The 25,131-nt window shown below is 40.3% G+C and overlaps 1 protein-coding gene and 1 long non-coding RNA gene across 5 annotated transcripts in view; both read left to right on the forward strand.

Annotated features, from left to right (window-relative positions):
* Positions 1-25,131, forward strand: part of EPG5 (ectopic P-granules 5 autophagy tethering factor) — a 136,283-nt gene that overhangs the window by 102,217 nt on the left and 8,935 nt on the right. For 2 of the 4 annotated variants that reach the window (XM_082353305.1, XM_082353307.1), the window contains exons 33-42: positions 775-976; positions 2,452-2,524; positions 3,897-4,000; positions 9,362-9,537; positions 12,754-12,939; positions 13,422-13,631; positions 14,312-14,456; positions 22,082-22,324; positions 23,992-24,208; positions 24,695-24,910. In XM_082353305.1, the coding sequence (XP_082209431.1) occupies positions 775-976; positions 2,452-2,524; positions 3,897-4,000; positions 9,362-9,537; positions 12,754-12,939; positions 13,422-13,631; positions 14,312-14,456; positions 22,082-22,324; positions 23,992-24,208; positions 24,695-24,910 (1,772 nt within the window). The remainder of the gene's footprint in view (positions 1-774; positions 977-2,451; positions 2,525-3,896; positions 4,001-9,361; positions 9,538-12,753; positions 12,940-13,421; positions 13,632-14,311; positions 14,457-22,081; positions 22,325-23,991; positions 24,209-24,694; positions 24,911-25,131) is intronic. The other 2 variants (XM_082353306.1, XM_082353308.1) reach the window with 1 other exon arrangement.
* On the forward strand, positions 14,464-16,297 carry LOC309610455. Its single transcript, XR_014233953.1, has 2 exons — positions 14,464-14,685; positions 14,720-16,297. It is a non-coding gene; the product is annotated as an uncharacterized lncRNA (long non-coding RNA).

Consider the following 25,131-nt stretch of genomic DNA (forward strand, 5'->3'; position numbering starts at 1 on the left):
TGCGGTGTGCGGGCTTCTCATTGCGGTGGCTTCTCTTGTTGCAGAGCACGGGCTCTAGGTGCACAGGCTTCGGTAGTTGTGGCACGCAGGTTCAGTAGTCGCAGCCTGAGGGCTCTATGGCACACAGGCTTCAGTAGTTGTGGAGCACGGGCTTAGTTGCTCCGCGGCATGTGGGATCTTCCCGGACCAGGGCTCGAACCTGTGTCCCCTGCACTGGCGGGAGGATTCTTAACCACTGCGCCACCAGGGAAGCCCTGTATGTTTTTTAAACAACTGGAACACATTTAAAATTTATATCTAACAACGCATCTTTTTATCTCTAAGAGCCCTGTGTTTTCCTTTGTCAGTCATCTCCCGTTCCCTCTACCCCCACCCGCACCCGCCTCCTGTGCCTGGATCAGCTTTCTCTCATGCCTCAGAGTCTGATTCTTGCCTCTCTGTTCAGGAACAGCCCAGCCCCAGCCCCTGTGTGTACCTCACCTCCCCACCTTAACCCTCCTGCTTCACTGGCTCCTTCGAGCAGGTTTTCACGCAGTGTCCCACAGAGCTCTCAGCTTCATCAATTTTATATGATGTGGGTCCACATGAATTTAGTTGAAAAAAGGGTTCCTTTGCTTTAGAAAAGGAGTTTGAAATCTGCTGATTTACTTTTCATATGCTATATACCTTTGCAACTCGATTACAAAGTCAAAGCCCTCCATCACAGTCTATTGTAGTATTCTACTGAAAGTAGATATTCAGTAAGCATTTTTTAAACCGGTCATTCTTTTCTAGGTAATGGAGACTATACATTGGCTCTCAAACTTTTTTTATAAGCTTCGGTTATCCACGTTGGACTTTAAAAGTTTTGGTTTATTCTCAAAATGGAGTCCTTACATGGCAGATATGAAGACACTCTTGGGCTACCTTGTAAAAAGACTGCTTGACTCAGAAATGGCCTGCTTGGCCCAAGATCCATCTGCCAGCAGCAAAACAGGTAATATGCCTTTAGTGCAACATGGAGCTTAGGTGTTCTGACCTTCCATTAGAAGAGACTTGAATAGACACATTAAGAGATTTAAAGCTTGGTGAGAAATCTGTATATCTGAGTGTCATGAAGAAGAAATAGGAAATACACAGTACAAGTGTGAACCCATATATGTGTCATACCTATATTCACTTACACAATGGGTGCTTGCTTCATCTTGTTTCTGCCTCTCCTTTGCAAGGTGAAGTACAAAGAGATAGGTTTCAGTCTCCAACTCTTTCTTCCTGTTATTTATCTCATTAAGAGTATTTAAGTTTTTATTTTTAAAAAATGCATGTTATAAAATTGTCCATGACATTGTGTTATAATAAAACTTCTTCAATTTAAGAAATTTCATGGCAGCAAATGAAAACTGAAACGTGTTTAGTTATATTAAACATGTTGTTTGTATGTCACCATAGGTTTATGAATATACAGATAATAAGTAGATTTTCTATATAGTTATCAATGATCTTGACAAAGGGTGGACTTGTTTCTTCTTTTTCTTAATTGAAGTATAGTTGATGTACAATATTATATAAGTAACAGGTGTATAATATAGTGATTCACAATTTTTAAAGGTTATACTCCATTTATAGTTATTATAAGATATTGGCTATATTCCCTGTGTTGTACAGTATATCCCTGTAGCTTATTTTATACCTAATAGTTTGTACCTCTTAACCTCCTACCCTTATATTGCCCCTCTCCCTTCCCTCTCCCCACTGGTAACCACTAGTTTGTTCCCTATATCTGTGAGTCTGCTTCTTTTTTGTTATATTCACTAGTTTATTTTTTAGATTCCACATATAAGTGGTATCATATAGCATTTGTCTTTCTCAGTCTGACTTATTTCACTTAGCATAATGCCCTCCAAACCCTCCATATGTTGCTGCATATGGAAAATTTTCATTCTTTTTTATTGTGTGTATATGTGTGTGTGTGTGTGTGTGTGTGTGTGTGTGTGTGTGTGTGTATGCCACATCTTCTTTATCCATTCATCTGTTGATGGACACCTAGGTTGCTTCCATATCTTGGCAATTTTAAATAATGCTGCTATGAACATTGGGGTGCATAGTATCTTTTCGAATTAGTGCTTTTGTTTTTTTTGGATATACACCCAGGAGTGGAATAGCTGGATCGTATAGTAGTTCTATTTTTAGTTTTTTGAGAAACCTCCATACTGTTTTCCACAGTGGCTGCACCAATTTACATTCCCACCAACAGTGTACAAGGGTTCCCTTTTCTTCACATCTTCGTCAACATTTGGTATTTGTGTTCTTTTTGCTGATAGCCATTGTGACAGGTGAGAGGTGATATCTCATTGTGGTTTTGATTTACATTTCCCTGATGATTAGCAATGTTGAGCATTTTTTCATGTGCCTGTTGGCCATCTCCATTTGATGGGCTTGTTTCTTGTCAATAAAAATTTTGCTTTGTTTTAGTGCTAAGATCCCTACATTCAGTAATCGTCCAGCTCTTTAAGCCATGGATACTGGTTTTAGAGGACAATGAAAGGTAAATAGTTTTTCTGATATTCAAATTTCTTTAAAATTTATGGACAAAGTTCTGATGGTGTTTTGGTCCAGCTGATGATTCACAGATTTGATTTTAAATTTAGAGAACGCTTCTTTACAAAGTAAACTTAAGACATTTTCTGTTTGTGGAACTGTTAGTCTGATTGATCAGAGCTATTGATTTTGAAGCAAAACTGGACACTCATTTCCAGTTTTCCACAATAAAGAAGTTGAATGAGGTTGGTATTTAATTTCAGAAAAACGGATGTTGTTCTCCTGAATTAGGTTTTGATAATATAACACTGCAAAATATGAGGCTAACTTGATTTTACCTAGTATCAGTTATTTTTTTGGAACTAAGTTGACTTTCAAATTACTGGGTGGGAATTGCTGTTTTAACATGAACTCTGCAACTAAATGAAAGCATTATTTCACAAGCATTTAAAACAGAGGTGTAGAGCTGTCCAAATGCAAGGAGTTGCCTTACGAGTCTTTTTTCCTCTAAAAGCAAACAAAAGGTAGATGTCCAGAGTTCTGTAAGAATTACACAGTATATATCACAGTATTTAAAGTGTTTTCATAAGTATGAATTAATCTGATCCTGAGATTCAGAAAACTTGAATGTCTTGCTCAAATCCCACAGCTGGTGAGGGCTAGACTGGGACCAGGGTAGAGCTTTGACCCCCATGTCCAGATTGTTTGTATCATCCAGGCTGCTTCAAGAGCCCATTGAGGGAAACAGAAAAAGTTCTGGGTCTTTGCTTTTCCCAGAGGGCTATCCTTAGACAATCCACAAGCTTCAGGATTTTGTGGTGACCGTGAGACTGCTTACCATAATTTAGGTTTCCTGTTTATTTCCAGGAAGAACTAATGGAATTTATTTTTATATTGAACTTTCTATACCAGATTCAGAAACTAATAATTTCATATAAAGAGTTTATCCTTTGGTTATTTCCTCTCTGTTCACTTTTGACCATCTTTTTTTACATGACTTTTCATCCCCCATGCTTTAGGTAGAGAAAGCCGTCTTCTAAGGCATTCGAAATGTAACCAAGATACACAAGGGATGGGTTTATGGGCATAAATTGGATGTGTTGTAAAAGGTGTTAATTTAATAGTTATTTAGATAGCACACTTCTGAAACTTAATTACATTGGAATAAAGGTTAGGAAGGAAAGTAAATAAAATTATATGATTGATATTAAAAGCTACAATTCACCTCCAGGAATTTATAGTCTTTAAAGTGCTCTAAATGTGTCTTAGGGCTACATAACACAGAGTTTTCTAGAACTTAGGCAAACCCCAGACTCTGGGACGTACAGTAATTTAATCATAGTGTTTCCTTTCTAAGTGTGTGTTTCTTTTATTTAAAGCAGCCAACGACATTACCCCTGGCTGGAGAGTGATTCTGTGGTGGCCTCAAGCATCGTGCAGTTGTTCACTGATTGCACTGACTCATTGCACCAGAGTTTTAAAGGTAGGAAGGTGTTATATCATCTCTCTGGTTAGTTTTCACTTTTTCCTTAAGTAATTCAGTTAATCTTTTGCCTCTGCTTTCCTACTTTATTTACTTTTACTTTATTTGGTAGGCTGTCATCTTTGACCAAACAAAGGTCACCCATACAATTCTTCAGTGTGAAGTGTGTAACCTCTTATCTTTTTCGGGAGGTAGTGCTGAGTGTCATCAGTTATGGCTTTCTCTTTTCAAATATTGTCTTTCCCCCATGGTGAACCTCATTCTACTGTGACTTTTCACTTTTTTGCTGTGTTTTCTTCTGCTTCATTTTGAGCAAATTCTTTTTTTTTTGGCCACACCGAGTGGATTGTGGGATCTTAGTTCCCCAACCAGGGATTGAACCTGCACCCTCGGCAGTGAAAGTGCAGAGTCCTAACCACTGGACTGCCAGGGAATTCCCCTGGGCAAATTTTTGCGATCTCTCTTCCAGCTTACTCCATCTCTTCAGCTATGTCTAGTCTGCTTTAAAAAAAATCCATTGAATTTTTCATTTCAGTTTCTAGAAGTAATGTTTGTTTATAAAATTTATCCAGATCCTTTTAAAAAATATTTATTTTTAAAATATTATTTATTTATTTATTTTTGATTGTGTTGGGTCTTCGTTGCTGCGCGCGGTCCTTCTCTAGTTGCGGCAAGCAGGGGCTACTCTTCATTGTGGTGCACGGGCTTCTCATTGCGGTGGCTCATCTTTGTTGTGGAGCACAGGCTCTAGGCGTGCGGGCTTCAGTAGTTGTAGCACACGGGCTCAGTAGTTGTGGCTCGCGGGCTTAGTTGCTCCGCGGCATGCGGATCTTCCCGGACCAGGGCTCGAACCCGTGTCCCCTGCATTGGCATGTGGATTCTTAACCACTGCGCCACCAGGGAAGTCCCTATCCAGATCCTTTTTGATAGCACCTTCTTTCTTTAATTTAAAATTTCAATTTTTATTACTTTAAAATGTTTAAACATATTTACTTTCCTTTATGAGCTGTATGCAGTAATTCCATCATCTCAAGTTTCTGTTGGGGGGTGGCTCATACTTCTGTTTGATGTTCCTTCAGAGGCTTGTTTCCTTGTGTATTTTGTAATTTTCTATTGTGAGCCCATATTTAGAGAGACTTTATCTGTGGAAATTCCATGAGGACTAGGATGAGGGTGTATGCCTCCAGAGAAGATCTGCATTTGTTGCCATTTGGCTGTGTGTAATTCCTTGGCTTTGGGTTTCTCACATTACACAGATACATGAAATCAAACCCCATACTCAGTTATCACAATCACCTTTCTTGCCTCCTTGACTCCCAGTCCAGGCTAAGGCAGAGAAGATCCGTTCCCCTCCCCCCTTATCTGCCCTTTCAGTGAGGGTGTAGTCCTTAGAAGATCTTGTTTTCTGTTTCCTTGTGCTGTTGAAAACCCCACATAAGCAAACAGCCCCAGGGCAACTGAGGCTTCCGCATCAGTTTAATACTCTGCTTTCCTAGTCTCTGCTTCTGACCTCTTTTCTTCCACTGAATGTATGTAGCTGTGCATTTTCAGAGTTGTTGTATTTTACTTAGTGTATCTAAATGTTTTGTATTGGGAGGCTTGTAAGGATATTAGGTCCACCCAACCCAGATTCTTGCAGTAGCCTCCTAACTGTCCTTCCTATCTCATTTCTGTTCCTGCCTATTTACTAGATTGATTTTCCAAAAATTCTGTTTGTATGCTATTATATTCTTATTCAGAAACTTTTAAATGTAATAATGTTTTAGCTCAGCATTCAAATGTGTCTGGCTCAGAGCACTTCAACATTATGTGATGTTTTTTTTATGGAAGCATTCCATTCAGCCATACTGCTCTACTCACTGTTCCCTAAAAGTCCTTGGATCTTCCCTCTGCCACTTCTTTGCTTATGCTGATTCCACTACCTGGATGAAGCCTCGGGCCCTTTATATTCTCCTGCATATCTGTTTATGTGCATACATTTCTCTCCTGCCTCTAAATCTTTATAGCACATTGTTGCGGTTTGAATCCTTGGGAAGCAGACGCCATGATGGAGCCAGAATGCTGAGATTTATTTGGGGTAATGCCTGTGAAAATAAGAGGGAGAGGAATAAGGGTGGGCAAGGAAAGCCTTCAGACCCTGGTGCAGGCCTAACACCTGTGAAAGGGTGAGTGGGAAGAGTCTCAGCCTGCAGGGCAGCTCTGAGAAAGTACTGGCCAGATGGTTAGGGAGTTCTAGTGCGAAGGTTCTTTATTGAGGATCCTACCTTGGGCGGAAGCAGCGAGGTCTGTGCTTAGTTGTTGGCGGAGGACTACTTGGGAGGAGGATGGCCTCGACTCAGGTGCTGAAGGTGCTGTGGCCTGATCTGTGGCAAGTTCTGTTTGAAGGGAGATCTGAGTGGCGCACCTCCGTGGCTACCATGTGTTTATGTGGCACTGAGTCCTGGAGTTAACAATAAGTCATCCAGTATTTTATATACAATATATATAGTAGATAACATATCAGATAATAGACTATATATTATAATATGTATAAATATATATAGCAATTATAGATATGTTATAATATAAAATAATATATCATCCAATATGTTATATATATACAAAAATAGACTTTTTTTTTAGTGTCGTTTTAGGTTCACAGCAAAACTGAGCAGAAAGCACAGAGAGTTTCCACATACCCTTACCTCCCTGCTCCGCATGCATAGCCCCCTCCCCACCCACTATCACCATCCCCCACCAGAGCGGTACATTTGTTATAGCCGACGAACCTACACTGACACATTATTACCCAAAGTCCATAGTACATTAGGATTCATGCTGGGGCGTGTACATTCTCTGGGTTTGGATAAATGTATAATGATGTGTGTCCACCATTGCAGTATCATACAGAGTAGTTTCACTGCCCTAAATATCCTCTGTGCTGTCTATTCATCCTTCCCCGACCCCAGCCTTTGGCAACCACTGAATTTCTTTTACTTTCTCCATAGTCTTAGCTTTTTTAGAATGTCATATAGTTAGAATCATTCATTATGCAGCTTTCCAGATGGGCTTCTTTCGCTTAGTATATGCACTTAGGTTCCTCCATGTCTTTCAAGACTTGATAGCTCATTTTTTAGTGCTGAATTATATACCATTGTCTGGATGTACCTCATCCAGCTTTTTTTTTTTTTTTTTTTTAATATTTATTTATTTATTTGGCTGCGTCGGGTCTTAGTTGCACCACGCGGGATCTTTTGTTGCGGTGCGCAGGCTTCTCTCTAGTTGAGGCGCACTGGCTCCAGGGCACACAGGCTTAGTAGCTGCGGTGCACACGGGCTCTCTAGTTGTGGCACACGGGCTTAGTTGCTCCGCAGTTGCCCCGCGGCATGTGGGATCTCAGTTCCCTGACCAGGGATCGAACCCCCGTCCCCTGATTGGAAGGTGGATTCTTTACCACTGGACCACCAGGGAAGTCCCCATCTAGTATTTTTGATTGACCTTTTACATATCTGATCTCCTCCCTGTTCCCCCCTCCCCCCACCCCCGTTATAAGATATAAACTCTAGGCACAGAAACATTCTTCTTTTTATCTCCCCCCAACCCAAGACTTAGGACAGTGCTGTACTCTGAGTGTCTACTTGATAAAAGTATTGGTTCAGTGAGTAACACATGAAATCCTAATAGCACTCACTTTTTTTTTTCTTCTATTGGAAAGGTAGACTTCTAGCTGCATATTACCATCCACAACATATTTATAGTGAGACAAATATTTCAGCATAAAATTATTGTCACGAAGGCTGTTATTTAGTTTCTTAGTCTAAAGGTGCAAGCACTCTCACAGGCCCATGTATATAAAATAAAAAAGTGGCCTAGGAATAGGAGAGCACACACATAACATTAAGAATTGGCAGCTCAATTCAGAGAGAGGAAACAGAAGAACTATGCACAGCAAGATGAAGAAGTATTAAATTATAGCCTTTTAGTGAGATCGTCTGATTCAGCTCTCTGTTTTTATTGATGAGAAAAATGAGGACCTGAAAAGCAAAATGAATTCATCTGAGGTCACAGAACTTATTTGTGTCTGGGCTGGGACTAGAGACGCTCGGCCTGGTCCTAAGAGATTACCTCCTAGACATCTTCTACGTATCCATCCTAATTTAAACAAAACTATCTTTTTTTATCCATATTTAAACAAATGCTACTCTTCACCCCTGTCTTAAAAGGTTGTTAAAAACATACGTCACTGTTTCATGAGGACTGGGGATTGAGGGCACAGGAATGTTAGCAGTGATAAGTTGACTGGTACCGTGTGTTGATGCTCATTAGTCATTTTTCAAAAGTCCGTGTTGAGAAACTCCCATCAGGTTTCTGCTCTCGTTGTATGTGGCTCTCTCTTCTTTGACCAAATTCCCTTCCTTTGCTTAGAACCAGAAAGTCTGAAAAAATTTGTTTCAGACTAAATGCTCCTGAGGGCACTAAAGTAATTGATACTCGTGAGGATAATACTGAGTGATTCAGGTTACAGAAGAGTGTGAAATTTGTTTTAGAGTGACTTACTTGAATGACAGTTAACAGTCTAGTTTTACTGCACCAAGGGTTAAGATTTAGTCATTTGGAACATTTACTTTTTTTTTTTTAAATTATCTATTTAGGCTGTGTTGGGTCTTTGTTGTTGTGCATGAGCTTTCTCTACTTGTGGCGAGTGGGGGCTACTCTTCGTTGTGGTGCGCGGGCTTCTCACTGCGGTGGCTTCTCTTGTTGCGGAGCACGGGCTCTAGGCACGTGGGCTCAGTAGTTGTGGCTCGCGGGCTCTAGAGCGCAGGCTCAGTAGTTGTGGCGCACTGGCTTAGTTGCTCCGCGGCATGTGGGATCTTCCCGGACCAGGGATCGAACCCGTGTCTCCTGCATTGGCAGGCGGATTCTTAACCACTGCGCCACCTGGGAAGTCCCTGGAACATTTCCTTTTGAGGAACATTCGATTTCTCCAAGGTGCCAAAGGAATGAGGTGTCAAATGCATGAGACTGAATTTATGCTGAAGGCAACAGACTGAAGGGATGCCTAGAGTTGGTTGTGGTTGTGGAAGTGTATTTGAGTTAAAAAGTCATATATTTAGGAGTTTTAGAGAAAAACTGTTCACCCCTGCCATCTCCCTCACACCAGCTGCTCCTCCCAGTTACCCAAGTAAGTAAATTACCATTCTTTATTATTACTCTGCCGTCACGTTTTTCCCTGGTATGTGAAAATCTTTGAAACTGGGTGATTATTGAGAACGTTAGGTTTTAGACGTTTAGTTCAAATTTGTGTTTTGTGTTAGTTTTTTATTTATTTGTTTTAAAGATAAACCAAAAGGTCTTCAGCTATATTTTCTTTTTCAATTTTAGATAAGCTCTTGCCCGGTGATGACGGAGCCCTTCGGTTACACCTGATGCATTATTGTGAAGCATGTACAGCACCCAAAATGCCAGAGTTCATTCTGTATGCTTTTCACAGTGCCTACCAGAAACTCCCATGGAGGGACCTGCATCCTGACCAGATGCTCATGGAGGCCTTCTTCAAGGTAAGCCCTTCACTCTCTATGTCACAGCCTGGCTTCTTGGGAGCAACCTGTTCAGTGTGGGTTTCAGGCCCAGTTGCAGTGGGTGACAGTGTGGACCCTGCCCGAATTCTGTATCGCCCAGACAGTGCTTGTGTAAAGCAGCATCCTATGGACATCATTTCACTGTGTTAGTAGATGACTGGACAGCATTTACAGGACCATTTTTAAAACCCAGAGAAAGATTTTTGTCTGTAATATGGCAGTCATCCCCTAGACTTCGGTGATATTGTCATGTGAATACATAGTTTAATCACTGTCACACTCAATCTTGGCGTTTCTGTGAATGCATGTTTTTCTAGGATAATATCATTAAAACTGCTTCTTGTTAAATGTTCTATTAAAGTAGAATGTAAATCGGTACTCAAACCATTAGTTTCTTTAAGCAGTTATGTAAGGGGATATTAGGTTGTAGGAGACAGAAGTACATTGTAACAACCAGTAATGCATCATAATCATATAAAGACCTGAAATGGCCTGTAAAAAGTCCCAATAAGTGTGCGGGAGTTTTTGCAGTAGAAGCAATAGTTACGGAAAACAGGTACAGTAGTGTCACTTACATACCAGTCAGGCATTTCTGTTGTTCTTAAGTTTTTGTTTTAAAAAAACTTTTAATCTTGTCTTAGCTTTTTATGATCATTTCAGTTTATTTGTTCATAGTCACCAGTTCATTTCTGTTTACTCATAACCTAATTCACATTTATTATTGAGACACTTTAAGTGCTTTTTTAAAAAAATTTTTTAAATTTTATTTATTTTTATATTTATTTATTTATTTTTGGCTGTGTTGGGTCTTCGTTTCTGTGCGAGGGCTTTCTCTAGTTGCGGCAAGCGGGGGCCACTCTTCATCGCGGTGCGCGGGCCCCTCACTATCGCGGCCTCTCTTGCTGCGGAGCACAGGCTCCAGATGCGCAGGCTCAGTAGTTGTGACTCATGGGCCCAGCTGCTCCGTGGCATGTGGGATCTTCCCAGAGCAGGGCTCGAACCCATGTCCCCTGCACTGGCAGGCAGACTCTCAACCACTGCGCCCCCAGGGAAGCCCTAAGTGCTTTTTTTTAAAAATTATTATTTACTTGTTTATTTTTGGCTGCGTTGGGTCTTCGTTGCCGTGTGCGGGCTTTCTCCAGTTGCTGCGAGCAGGGACTACTCTTCATTGTGGTGCACGGGCTTCTCATTGCAGTGGCTTCTCCTGTTGCAGAGCACGGGCTCTAGGTGCGCGGGGCTTCAGTAGTTGTGGCACGTGGGCTCTAGAGCGCAGGCTCAGTAGTTGTGGTGCACGGGCTTAGTTGCTCCGCGGCATGTGGGATCTTCCCGGACCAGGGTTCGAACCTGTGTCTCCTGCATTGGCAGGCAGATTCCCAACCACTGAGCCACCAGGGAAGCCCCTAAGTGCTTTAATTACTGCAGATCCATAGTTATTTATGACAATTAGTAAAATGTACTGCAGTCTTTTAGTGCTGTAAGTGGAGACCCCACCCACTGCTGCTCTTGTCAGCCACTCCTCTGTAGCTGAGCTCTAAGGAAAGCTGAGGACAGTCATCTTAGTGAAGTACAAGGTTAAGAATGATTTTATAGCTAGGTTTAGCCTATGAGACAGGCACAAAGTAGGTATTCATCATCATTATGAATATGGAATTGAACCTTTGTTTAAAGAGCTGTCAGAGAGCGTTTAAGTAAGAGCGCAGCTTTAGCTATATGACAGATTAAATAGAATGGTCTATAAAGGGATGCTATAGACTTTGTATCTCTAGGAGTTTTAGTCTAATGATAGATGACTTTGCCCTGCCCAGAAGCTGGGAACCTTTCAGTTCCATGAGTCTTGCTGGCATAGTAAAGTATGTTTGTGAGGGGGTCGAGGGTGAAGATAGAGAACAAATTATAAAGGAGGATGAACAATCATTTTCTAAAAGGGAAAATGAGCAAATAGCATGATATAATGATGGTACTAATTGGAAGACATGAATCATCAAATTCCACTGATTGCAATTTTATAAATGGAGTTGAGCTTTTTAATCTTCTTTTTAAAGGAAAAATTTATAGCTAGCCATGTTTTATTTTAAACAGACTTGAAATAGGCTTATAAGAGATAACTTTGATATTGATTATATACTTTATAATACATTTGCCCCCCATCCCCAATATATTTTAAATGGGATAATTAAACATTATGCAGTCATCAAAAATTATAAAGACTAATGATATGGGGATATATTTATAACACAACATTACACTAAAAAGGCCATATAAAAATTATATATGCTAATATAGTAGGTCTCAAAGTATGGTCCTAGGGCCAGCAACATCAGTACCACCTGGGAACTTGTTAGGAAGACAAATTCCTGCTCCTACTCCAGATATAGGACATTAAAAATTCTATGGGTACCCCCCAACCCCCATCCCACGCAAGTCCTCCAGGTGGTTCTGATGCACACTCGGCTTTGGGAACCAGTGACTAGTAGATACATCACCTTTGTCCTGCCCAGCACATCTGAGGACTGTGGTAGGCTCCCTTGAGCACCAGTGACTAACTGTGGCAGGGATTTGCCACCCTGGCTGGAACTAGGGAAGATAATTCCTTTCCTGTTAAGAATTAGTGGAATAGGGATTTCCCTGGTGGCACAGTGGTTAAGAATCGCCTGCCAATGCACAGGACACAGGTTCGATCCCTGGTCTGGGAAGATCCCACATGCTGCGGAGCAGCTAAGCCAATGCTCCACAACTACTGAGCCAGCGCTCTAGAGCCCGCAAGCCACAGCTACTGAGCCTGCATGCCACAACTACTGAAGCCCGCACGCCTAGAGCCCGTGCTCTGCAACAAGAGAAGACACAGCAATGAGAAGCCCACGCATGGTGACGAAGAGTAGCCCCCGCTCACTGCAACTAGAGAAAGCCCACATGGAGCCACAAAGACCCAACACAGCCAAAAATAAAAATAAATAAAATAAATTAAAAAAAAAAAGAATTAGTGGAATAAATAATGAACTCCAAACAAGCTGAAAGGTGTTCCATACATTGAACATGGAAGGAAAAATATTATAATCTAAATCTCTGAGGGCAGAAGGGTTATGAATGATTTTTATAATCTGGGAAAAAAGTATAATTTAAAAGATATATAATTTAGAAAACATTGATTTCTATACATTTTCAGGATACATAGCTAAAAACATTGTTTCCTTTTAGGTGGAACGAGGAAGCCCCAAGAGCTGCTTCTTGTTTCTGGGGTCTGTCCTCTGTGAAGTCAACTGGGTCAGTGTGCTCTCTGATGCCTGGAGTCCCAGTCCCCACCCAGAGACCCGGAGCATGATTGTCTGCCTCCTTTTCATGATGATTTTACTGGCAAAGGAAGATCAACTGGTGGATCAAACAGTAAGTTTGGAGAGCCTGTGATAAACACTTGGCAAGGCTCTCTAGATCCTCACTCTGTATGAAGTTGTGGTTTATAAGTTGTTTCCCTAGTGCCTCTTTCAGTGTGAATATATGCATGGCATACGGATGTGCCTTCAACTAGGTGCCTGATTTTCTTTTATAGTTCATAGTCTAAGGGAACCACACCAAATATAAAAATCAATTTCAATTAACATCTCCTTAATTGCTTGTTCTACCACCAGATCATAGAGTTCCTTTGAAAATTGGGTTCTGAATGCTTATAAATCTTAATGTGTTTTGCCAAAACTTTGGTTATTACTTTCACGAGTACTCCTAACTTGAGCAGGTACTTATTTGACTTCTTAACTCTTCTCTGCTCATCATAGGCCATGTTAATGGTCACTCCATAGACTAGGTAGAGATGCATATTTCTGGAAAAAATGGGAGCTCTGGAACTAAAAGAATGTGTGTTTCATTTTTAGGATTCTCCTCTACTTACTCTCCTTGGACAGACAAGCTCACTCTCGTGGCATCTTGTGGATATTGTGTCATATCAGAGTGTGCTAGGTTATTTCAGCAGCCATTACCAGCCATCCGTCATCCTGGCAAAGGAATCTTCTGCTGAGTTAATTGTGAAGCTCCTAAAAGTGTCTGCAGGTCTTTCCGTTCCTACTGACAGCCAGAAACATCTTGTAAGTTAAGTGGGTCCTTTAGAAGGCAGAGTGTGCTTCAGGGCTGGTAGTAGTGTAAGTGCTACTGAGGACTGTCTCGAATCCTGCGACGGCTCAATAGAAAAAGTTGGAGGATGTATATCATTTTGGCCTCTTGGGTCTTTCAGTTTCATTTATTTCTTCTGGTAAGCCTTTACCTACTAGCAGTGTAACATGCTAACAAGAGGTGAAAAGGATTGAGGGCCGACAGTGAGCTGTGGGTTTACTGATTTGAATGTCATTGGCAGCAGAATGGCAGCAAGTTATGAGCATGAGTTTGAGGTCTGAGAAACTCATATCCCCAACTCACTGCCATTCTGACCTTGGTTTTCTCACCTGATTTGGAAATAATAATACCTTGCCTTCAAAGTGTTGTGAGGATTAGATCAGAAAATGAACATAAAAGGTTTTGGAAAAGTTCCTGACAAGTACTTAGTGTGTAGTTAATGTTGTTATTAACGTAATAAAAACTACTACTGGGATTTGGGAGAACATGGGTTCTGGTCTAAGTATTACCAAAGATTTTTATTTCCCCAACACAGGGTCTGTCCTCATATGACTCACTGCTCTGTCCTCTCCCAGTGCAGTGCTGTGCTCCCAGGGAATATCCAGTTAACACTGCTTGCATGGATTCATTTGAATGATCCTTTTTTTATTGTCAGGATGCAGTTCCAAAATGCCGAGCTTTCACTCATCAGATGGTACAATTCCTCATCTCCCTGGAACAAAATGGAAAAATCACGTTAGCAGTCCTTGAACAGGAAATGTGTAAGCTCTTGGATGATATCATTGTTTTTAAACCACCTGGTAAGTGACTATGGTGGAGTCATGTATTCACTCAGTAAATGAATTCCTGCTATGTATAAGGCATCTTGAGATCAGGAAGATGGTCAGGACACTGTCATTCCTGTTTACAGAGAAGCAGTGGTCAGAGAGATGACCATAGGGACACTAGTCATCTCAGCACTGGCGGGGGTGGGTGGCATGAATGGTAAGAAGTTGAGGAGGCATAGACACTGTCAGTTGCTGGTGTGAGGTTAACTGGACTGAGGGCTAAGTTAGATGACTAGGTTAACTGGACTGAGGGCTAAGTTAGATGACTAGATATAATGATTAGGAGATAACCAGAGAGCATCCATTGAGCAGCATTCCTGGATGTTTTGGCTCCTAACTGGAGGGCACTTCAGAATCACCTGTAGGCTTGTAAAGAAACTTCATGTGAGAACTTGTGTTCCTGGCAGTTTGGTGGACTGGACATCCTGATTGCCTCTCCTGCTGAAAACAACTAAGGATGCTGGATAAAATGTTTTTAAGAAACCAAAAATTAAACTTATTGACAAGGTGGCAGAAAATCTCAGAAGTCAGAAACTAAGTAAAAGGAGGAACCCATAAAAGTAGATGGAGTACTGAGGCTGGCTTTTACCTTGAAGGCTTTTGCTGACACTCCTTAGATTAGGGGAGATGATAAAGCCCAGGGCCTGCCTAAGATGGGATCCTGAAAGGACCTCCCATGCATTACCACACAGGATGGCATACTCAGGATAAGGATGAGTTAGAAATGAACCTGCCCTGAAAAAGGAAGGCAACAATCCTTAGATTCATTAAACCCAGCAAACCCCAAGCAGGGTAGATAGAAAGAAATTCACACCTGTATATACTGAAGTGAAACTGCAGAAGCACCGGGGACAAAGGAACAACATTTACAAGGACAGCCGGCTTCTCACTGGCAACAGAGGAAGCTGTAAGATAGTGGAATGACACCTTCAATGTGCTGTGAGGAGATGACTTGTAACCTGGGATTGTAAACTAAGAACAACCATCTTTCAAGGATGAGAATGAAATAAAGATGTTTTTCTTGAAACGTGAGCGTGTTTGTCCCAGTGGACATCACTAAAGGAAGTACTAAATAAAGCATGTTCTTTAGGTAGAAGTAGAGTGATCACAAGTGAAAGGCTTGAATTGCAAGAAGGAAAAGTAAGCAGAGAAAGTAGTGAAATGTGGGTAAATATAAACAAAAACTGCCTATATAAAACTACAGTAATCATCATTGAGGGGTTTAAAAAGCAAACGCTAACATTAAATTATATGACCACAAGTATATGTAAGTTAGGAAGAAGGTTGAGTTAAAAGCATTCTAAGGTTTTAATATTGTTTGAGGGGGGTCAAGAAATTGATTAAATTTATGTCTTCATAGAATATGAATGGTAAAAATTCTAAGCAATTCACCAAAAGAGCAGAAATAAAATATGTAAGTTCTAAGTTAGTAGAAGGAGATAAGGATTGGCCAGGACTTCCCTGGTGGCACAGTGGTTAAGAATCTGCCTGCCAATGCAGGGGACACGGGTTTGATCCTTGGTCCAGGAAGGTCCCACATGCCGTGGAGCAGCTAAGCCCATGTGCCACAACTACTGAGCCTGTGCTCTAGAGCCCGCGAGCCACAACTACTGAGCTCACATGCCACAACTACTGAAGCCTGCGCGCCTAGAGCCCACGCTCCGCAGCAAGAGAGGCCACCACAATGAGAAGCCCATGCACCGCAACGAAGAGTAGCCCCAGCTCTCTGCAACTAGAGAAAGCCCACACACAGCAATGAAGACCCAACGCAGCCAAAAAATAAATAAATTAATTAAATTAAAAAAAAAAAAAAAGGATTGGCCAAATTTTGTTCAATCCAAAGAAGGCAAGAAACATGGAGAAGGTAAGAAAAATAGCCAAAATAAAAAGATAAAATTTACAGATGACATGATACTATACATAGAGAATCCTAAAGATGCTACCAGAAAACTCCTAGAGCTAATCAATGAATTTGGTAAAGTAGCAGGATACAAAATTAATGCACAGAAATCTCTTGCATTTCTATACACTAATGACGAAAAATCTGAAAGTGAAATTAAGAAAACACTCCCGTTTACCATTGCAACAAAAAGAATAAAATATCTAGGAATAAACCTACCTAAGGAGACAAAAGACCTGTATGCAGAAAATTATAAGACACTGATGAAAGAAATTAAAGATGATACAAATAGATGGAAAGATATACCATGTTCCTGGATTGGAAGAATCAACATTGTGAAAATGACTCTACTACCCAAAGCAATCTACAGATTCAATGCAATCCCTATCAAACTACCACTGGCATTTTTCACAGAACTAGAACAAAAAATTTCACAGTTTGTATGGAAACACAAAAGACCCCGAATAGCCAAAGCAATCTTGAGAACGAAAAATGGAGCTGGGGGAATCAGGCTCCCTGACTTCAGACTATATTACAAAGCTACAATAATCAAGACAGTTTGGTACTGGCACAAAAACAGAAATATTGATCAATGGAACAGGATAGAAAGCCCAGAGATAAACCCACGCACATATGGTCACCTTATCTTTGATAAAGGAGGCAAGCATATACAGTGGAGAAAAGACAGCCTCTTCAATAAGTGGTGCTGGGAAAATTGGACAGATACATGTAAAAGTATGAAATTAGAACACTCCCTGACACCATGCACAAAAATAAACTCAAAATGGATTAAAGACCTAAGTGTAAGACCAGACACTATCAAACTCTTAGAGGAAAACATAGGCAGAACACTCTATGACATACATCACAGCAAGATTCTTTTTGACCCAGCTCCCAGAGAAATGGAAATAAGAACACAAATAAACAAATGGGACCTAATGAAACTTAAAAGCTTTTGCACAGCAAAGGAAACCATAAACAAGACCAAAAGACAACCATCAGAATGGGAGAAAATATTTGCAAATGAAGCAACTGACAAAGGATTAATCTCCAAGATTTACAAGCAGCTCATGCAGCTCAATAACAAAAAAACGAACAACCCAATCCAAAAATGGGCAGAAGACCTAAATAGACATTTCTCCAAAGAAGATATACAGATTGCCAACAGACACATGAAAGAATGCTCAACATCATTAATCATTAGAGAAATGCAAATCAAAACTACAATGAGATATCTCACACCGGTCAGAATGGCCATCATCAAAAAATCTAGAAACAATAAATGCTGGAGAGGGTGTGGAGGAAAGGGAACTCTCTTGCACTGTTGGTGGGAATGTAAATTGATACAGCCACTATGGAGAACAGTATGGAGGTTCCTTAAAAAACTAAAAATAGAACTACCATACGACCCAGCAATCCCACTACTGGGCATATACCCTGAGAAAACCATAGTTCAAAAAGAGTCATGTACCAAAATGTTCATTGCAGCTCTATTTACAATAGCCAGGACATGGAAGCAACCTAAATGTCCATCGACAGATGAATGGATAAAGAAGATGTGGCACATATATACAATGGAATATTACTCAGCCATAAAAAGAAATGAAATGGAGGTATTTGTAATGAGGTGGATGGAGTTAGAGTCTGTCATACAGAATGAAGTAAGTCAGAAAGAGAAAAACAAATACAGTATGCTAACACATATATACGGAATCTAAGGAAAAAAAAAGCCATGAAGAACCTAGTGGCAAGACGGGAATAAAGACACAGACCTACTAGAGAATGGACTTGAGGATATGGGGAGGGGGTGGGGTGAGATGTGACAGGGTGAGAGAGTGTCATGGACATACATACACTACCAAATGTAAAATAGATAGCTAGTGGGAAGCAGCCGCATAGCACAGGGAGATCAGCTTGGTGCTTTGTGACCACCTAGAGGGGTGGGATGGGGAGGGTGGGAGGGAGGGAGATGCAAGAGGGAAGAGAGATGGGAACATATTGTATATGTATAACTGATACACTTTGTTATAAAGCAGAAGCTAACACACCATTGTAAGGCAATTATACTTCAATAAAGATGTTTAAAAAAAAAAAAATTTAAATATATCGGTAAAGGTAAATGGACTGATGCTCAGGTTAAAAGACGAAGATTGTCAGACTGGATTAATAATCAACAACATCCAGTTTTTTATGTATTTATTTTTTTAAATTTTATTTTAGTTGTGGCGCATGGGCTTAGTTGCTCCGCGGCCTGTGGGATCCTCCCAGTCCAGGGCTTGAACCTGTGTCCCCTGCACTGGCAGGCGGATTCCCAACCACTGCGCCACAAGGGAAGCCCCAACATCCAGTTTTAAGCTGTTTATAAGAAGTATATCTAAAGCATAGGATATAGAAAGCTTTCTACAAGGCAGTCACATTAGATATTAAAATAGAAAGCTGGTACAGCTATATCAGTATGAGACAGATAGGACTGTAAGGCAGAAAGCATTACCAAGCCAGACAATCTCTTGTGTGTGTTCCTGCCCTTAAGTTGCATGAAAAACACATACATACATAAAAAACACATATTACTTACATAAATAAATAAGAAAAAAGCATTATTAGAAATGAAGAGAGTCGTTGGAAATTGATACAAGGTTCAATTCACCAGGAAGAAAATGCATAAGGTAAAAATTGACAGAACTAGGAAGAGAAATGTCAAATTTGCTCACAGTGAGGGATTTTGACCCATGTCTCACACTAACTGATGGATCAGGTAGACAGAAAATCAGTAAGGCTATAGGATGTCTGAATAGCACAGCTGGATGTAATGAGTATGTAGAGAATGATATACCCTGTAAGTGCAGAATGCACACTGTATCAGTCTCACATTGAACAGTTAAGAAACTTGACCCATTACTAGGGTTAAAGCACATCTCAATCAATCCCAAAGGACTGGTATCAGATAGACCACATATTCTAACCACAGTGCAATGAACTTAAAAATCAGTAACAAAATATAACCAGGAGGGAAAAAACTATACATTGGAAATTAAGAAGCAAACTTTTAAATAACTGATGACCAAAGGAACAATAACAGAAATTTAAAATATTTAGAACTGAATAAAAAAAACAGAGCATCAAAACTTGTGGGATTCAGCTAAAGTGAAACTTAATTTCATGGCCTTAAATGTTTATATTAAAATTTCTAAAAGCTGAAAATTAATTAGATAAACACTGAGCTTAAGAAATTATAAAAAGAACCACAAAATATAACCAAAATCTGCTTAGAAAGAAAGTGATAATAAAGAGAAGATAAATAGGAGGAGGCTAAGGGTGAACAATGAAACTGGTAAATGTATAGGAAAATCTAAATGAAATCTGACTCTATAGAACAGTAATAGTAATGTGTTGTTGGGTTATGGTAACAGTAGGGAAGGTAATAGGAAATTAACATTGTCTGGGAACCAGTTAACATTAGACTTTGAAAAATCAAGAATGCATGTTGTAATTTGTAAGATAACCACTATGAAAATGTTAAAAGAATATTTATTTAATTTCCAAACTAAAAGAAAGAAAAAGTAGAATAATAAGAAATAATCCAAAAAAAGGAAATAAAAGAAAAAGGAATGTAGAATTGGAGGGACAAATTGGAAGCATATAGTAAGATAGTAGATTTAGACCCACTCACATCAGTAATTACATTAAATGTGAATGACTAAGATTGTCACACTGGATAAAATAAGGAAGAAAAAGACAATCCAGTAGAAAAAAATGAACAAGACCCTTAAATTGACATTCTACAAAAGAGAATATTCAAATAACCAATAAACATATGAAAACATGCTAAACCTTGTTAATATTTAGGGAAATGCAAATTAAGAACTTGATGGCATACTCTATCACATCCACCAGATTAGCTAAAATTAAAAAGTTTTCAATACCAAGTGTTGGTGAGGATGTGGATCAGTGTAACTCTCATATACTGCTGATCACAGAGTAAATTGGTACAACCATTTTTAAACGTTTGACATCATCTACTAGTTTGCATATCCCTTGGCTCGGGATATGCAAACTAGTTAAAAGAAAGAAAAGAAAGAAGAATTAGCAGGCAATACTGGAGAAATTGATTTAGAGTTGGTCATATGTAACTGGGCCATGAAGATTGAATAATAGGCAGGCAAAGGGAGTGAAGGGCGTTCTAGAAAGATCTTAATCAGAAGAGTGATGGGATCAGTTCTGGTTTTTAAGAACGACATTCGTTGGCTGTGTTGATGATGAATGGGAAGGGGAGAGGCTGCGATCTATTAGGAGGCTTATTGCAATCATTTTTTGTTCCCATGAGTCATAATTAAAAGATAGATTAAAATCGCTATTCACAGATGCAAACTGTTATATATAGAATGGATAAACAACAAGGTTCTACTCTATAGTACAGGGAACTAAATTCAATATCCCGTGGTAAACCATAATGGAAAAGAATATGAAAAAAATGTATATATGTATGTATATATGTATAACTGAGTTACTTTGCTGTATAGCAGTAATTAACACAACACTGTAAATCAACTGTACTTCAATAAAAAAATAAAATTTTTTTAAAAATCAGAAAAAAAATTTATTCACCTGGAATTCAGAGATAAGGCCTTTATTAACAAGAATATTTATATATAAAAAAGTAGATTCACACACATTTAGTGCTTAAAAAACTCCTTGCTTGATAATCAGTAGATCTTATGATAACATTAAGTTAGGGTTTATTGTACACTGTGCAAGCGGGTGAATTTGGTTTGATGGGTGTGATAAGACCTCCCCACTCATGTTGACATAAATACCAAAGCCTCAAGGTGAGAAAGCCACAATTCTGTTCCCTTGAAACAATGAACCCAACTCAGGGAGAATTAGAAAAAGTTGGCAAAAATTATGCCTGATGAAGGGAATTCCCTGGTCGTCCAGTGACTAAGACCCTGCAATTTGACTGCCGAGGGCCGCGGGTTCAATCCCTGGTCGGGAAACAAAGATCCCACAAGCTGCGTGCCCCAGCCGAAAAAGAAAAAACAAATAAAAATAAAGTGTACAATTCAAAAATTATGCCTGATGAATAGTTTTCTCAACACACCCTCAGTGAAAAATATTTTCTATTCTTGGATGTGAAGAAGGAATCTACCTCAGTCACTTATTTGCAGTTCTCTTTTAAAATGAATTTGTTCTTTTTCTTGTGTTGTATTCTTTTTTTCACCTTTTAATATTTTGGAAAGACCCAGTCTGTGCATTTTTCTTATTTAAAAAACAAAGAAATAAGAGCTGCTGTTAGGAGTCTGTAAAAAGGTTTTTCCTTTCCTTACTTTTATATTTAGTTTTAAATAATAACCTTCATTCTGTGTAAATCATTCTAGAATTATTTACAACTTTGACATTGGTAGGGGTGGAGGTACTGTTTCTAATTAGTTTACCAAATGACTCCTGAGATCTGTGTATTTTGTCTATTTATTAAAGTATCGCTTGGCCACACGCCGTAACCAAGGATCTCGCAGTAGTTCCTGCTTTGCTCTTACAAAGTATGTATGTGCCACATCCTATCCTTAAAAGCTAAACACAGAAGGATTTTCCTTGTGGCCCCTGGAGAGCAGCTAGTTTGAAGCACCATTGTTCCCTTTATCACATTCACATCGTCATACCAGCAGCCTTTTGTAAACGTGTTGTCTATGTTCCCCTTCAGATCTGGACAGCCAGACCCGCCACATGGCCCTCAGCAGCCTCTTTATGGAAGTCCTAATGATGATGAACAACGCGACTATCCCAACAGCAGAGTTCCTCCGAGGCAGTATCCAGACCTGGATTGGGCAGAAAGTGCATGGGCTGGTGGTTCTGCCCCTGTTAACAGCCGCCTGCCAGAGCCTGGCTTCCGTCCGCCACATGGCCGAGACGACGGAAGCCTGCATCACTGCTTACTTCAAAGAGGGTAAGAGGACCGTCATGTCAGGCTCTCAGTAGACCCATCTTTTCCAAGGAAGATTAAAGCTTTGTCTGAAGGAGGTACCTTTCCAGACCCTTCCTGTTGAGGGATTGTACTGTTCTAATATCTCTGTAAATGTTGTTGATGTTTCAGAATATAGTTTGTTTTCTTCATAAAGATGTGCAGTTAGCATGAGAAGTTTTGGCCCATGTTGGTACCATCATGTTTCAAGGGAGGGAACCTCTAATCCATTTTATGTGGGTTTTGGAGTGTCAGACCAATCCTTTTATGGTAGGCAAATTGTGTACGTCATAGGCCTAGTCATAGTCCTAAAAGCAAATACTATCTACCAGAATCTTTATAATAATGATCCACTGTATTAATTTTCTCTATTTTGTCACTTGTTAAAGTTTTTCATATGTCCTCTTATTGCATTTTGTCATGTGTTTTAAACTATTATGGAGTTCTCTTACCACCTCCCCTCCCGCCCCCACTCCCACTTTGTCTTCTATTTCCTACCTCTAAACTCTTAGATTCTGGAAACAGCCTGATCTGGTTAAAAAGAATTGCTCAGAGCAGTACTTCTTGACTCTGTTACCCAGATATACATCATCATGCACACAATAGGGGAGAACGAAGGGTACTGGAGTGAGAATGCTAGGAAGTGCCTGCAACCTGCCCATGCCCTTTCTTGACAACACGTGAATAATCCATGTTCCCATGTCCCCCTGTGGAAGGTGCTATGTGTGTCACCATGTCACCTTACTCCCATTCCCCCCAAAGAATTGAGAACCATTAGGATAACACTCTTGCTCCAAATTTGTTTACTGTGTGTTGCTAAAATCAAATTTGTTGGGACTTCCCTGGTGGCGCAGTGGTTAAGAATCCGCCTGCCAATGCAGGGGACATGGGTTCGAGCCCTGGTCTGGGAAGATTCCACATGCCGTGGAGCAACTAAGCCCGTGCGGAGCAACTAAGCCCGTGCGCCACAACTACTGAGCCTGCGCTCTAGAGCCCGCGAGCCACAGCTACTGAGCCCGCGTGCCACAACTACTGAAGCCCACGTGCCACAACTACTGAAGCCCGCGTGCCTAGAGCCTGTGCTCCACAACAAGAGAAGCCACCGCAACGAGAAGCCTGCGCACTGCAATGAAGACCCGACGCAGACAAATAAATAAATAAATAATTTTAAAAAAAATCTAATTTGTTTTTTCAATTTGTGAAACATTTTCAAGAATTTCTGTCAAGATATGAGTCAAACTAAACTTTGATAATTAAAAAATGCTTATGAAGGATAGAGTAATAATAATATCCCTCGGAAAAGCACAAGTATTCATAACATACTTAAAAATGGTATTAGGTAAAGTTAAAATTCTTAGATAACTGGGATAGGCAGTGCCTACATGTGATTTTAATGATCATAATATGGTGAAAGAGGTGATTTATGAAAATGCAGCCATGATGCCTGACTTCTTAACCCTCTGCACTGGCAACCAGGACAAAGGCATTTAGTGTGAGGGCTTCCAGCCAAGCCATGAGGCATTGTCAGGCCCTCCAGGGTCAATGTGAGTAGTCTCGACATGAAGCTTTTAAAGTAAAAAGGTTCATTAGAGTAGTTAAATAGTTTGATTCTTGCTCTTACCTTTCTCTACCTCTTGGTGTTCTTTTCTTAGGCTCCCTCAATCAGAATTTAGGTTGGGGCCCCATTCTGGTGTCCCTTCAAGTTCCCGAGCTCACCATCGAAGAGTTTCTGCAGGAGTGCCTGTCCCTCGGCAGCTACTTGACTCTCTATGTTTACTTGCTTCAGTGTCTAAATAGTGAGCAGACGCTAAGGAACGAAATGAAAGTGTTGCTTCTCTTAAGCCAGTGGTTGGAACAGGTGTATCCAAGGTATGTTGGCCCTCTGGTTGCTACAGCCAACCCATGGGATTGGGATAGCTTGAATTTGGGTTTAAGTTAATGTCCATTTAAGTGCACAGACCCAAGTGATACATAAGAAACAAGGCTATGAGGTATTTTAGAAAGATTTTCCTTGCATGGGCCCATTTTCTGAGCAGGCTTTTTATTTTCTAAAACAGGTATTTTGAAGCACCACCTTTAGCTTCCGTATCCGTTACCTAGGGGCAACAACGTTTACCTCACTTGATGAAGTGAAGGGACGTCGAGCTCATATATGCTGTCTGGCATGTAGAAGGGGCAATAAATGTCAGCTGTTCCTTTATTGTCCCAATACTTTATTAACAGCATTACCTGTCAACCTAAGCTTTTAAAGTACTAAATGTCCCTTACACTTAAAACTCATGTGTGGACTTTCAGTTAAATGAGAGTGGAAAGAATCTATTCTGAATTTGATTTTCCTCCTCCCCGCCGCCCCAGCTCTATGCAGGAAGAAGCAAAGCTGTTTTTGTGGTGGCACCAAGTCCTGCAGCTGTCCCTGGTTCAGACCGAGCAGAATGACTCGGTCTTGACGGAGTCTGTCATTCGAATTCTGCTCACGCTTCAGGGCCGTCAGAGCCTGCTGGCCGAGGAGAGGCTCAGTTCAGGGATTCTCAGGGCAATTGGGCTGGGCCGGAAGTCGCCCTTGTCTAACAGGTGAGGAAGCACCTGCTCTTGCTTTTCGAAACGGGCCACAGACACCTGCACATACCTAAGGGGTGTGATACTTGGTAGAGTTTCTATTTAGGAGCTGAGCTGGGGTCCTCCCAGAGATTAAGAAGAAAACAGTCAGAGCCTGATTACATCTTTACATTTTAAAAAGGGTGTTTATTTTTTCCATTTTAAAACAACTTTTATGTTCAAAGACTTTTTTTTAG

This window comes from Balaenoptera borealis, assembly GCF_965194805.1.
Source record: "Balaenoptera borealis genome assembly, chromosome: 14".
Lineage (NCBI taxonomy): Eukaryota > Metazoa > Chordata > Mammalia > Artiodactyla > Balaenopteridae > Balaenoptera > Balaenoptera borealis.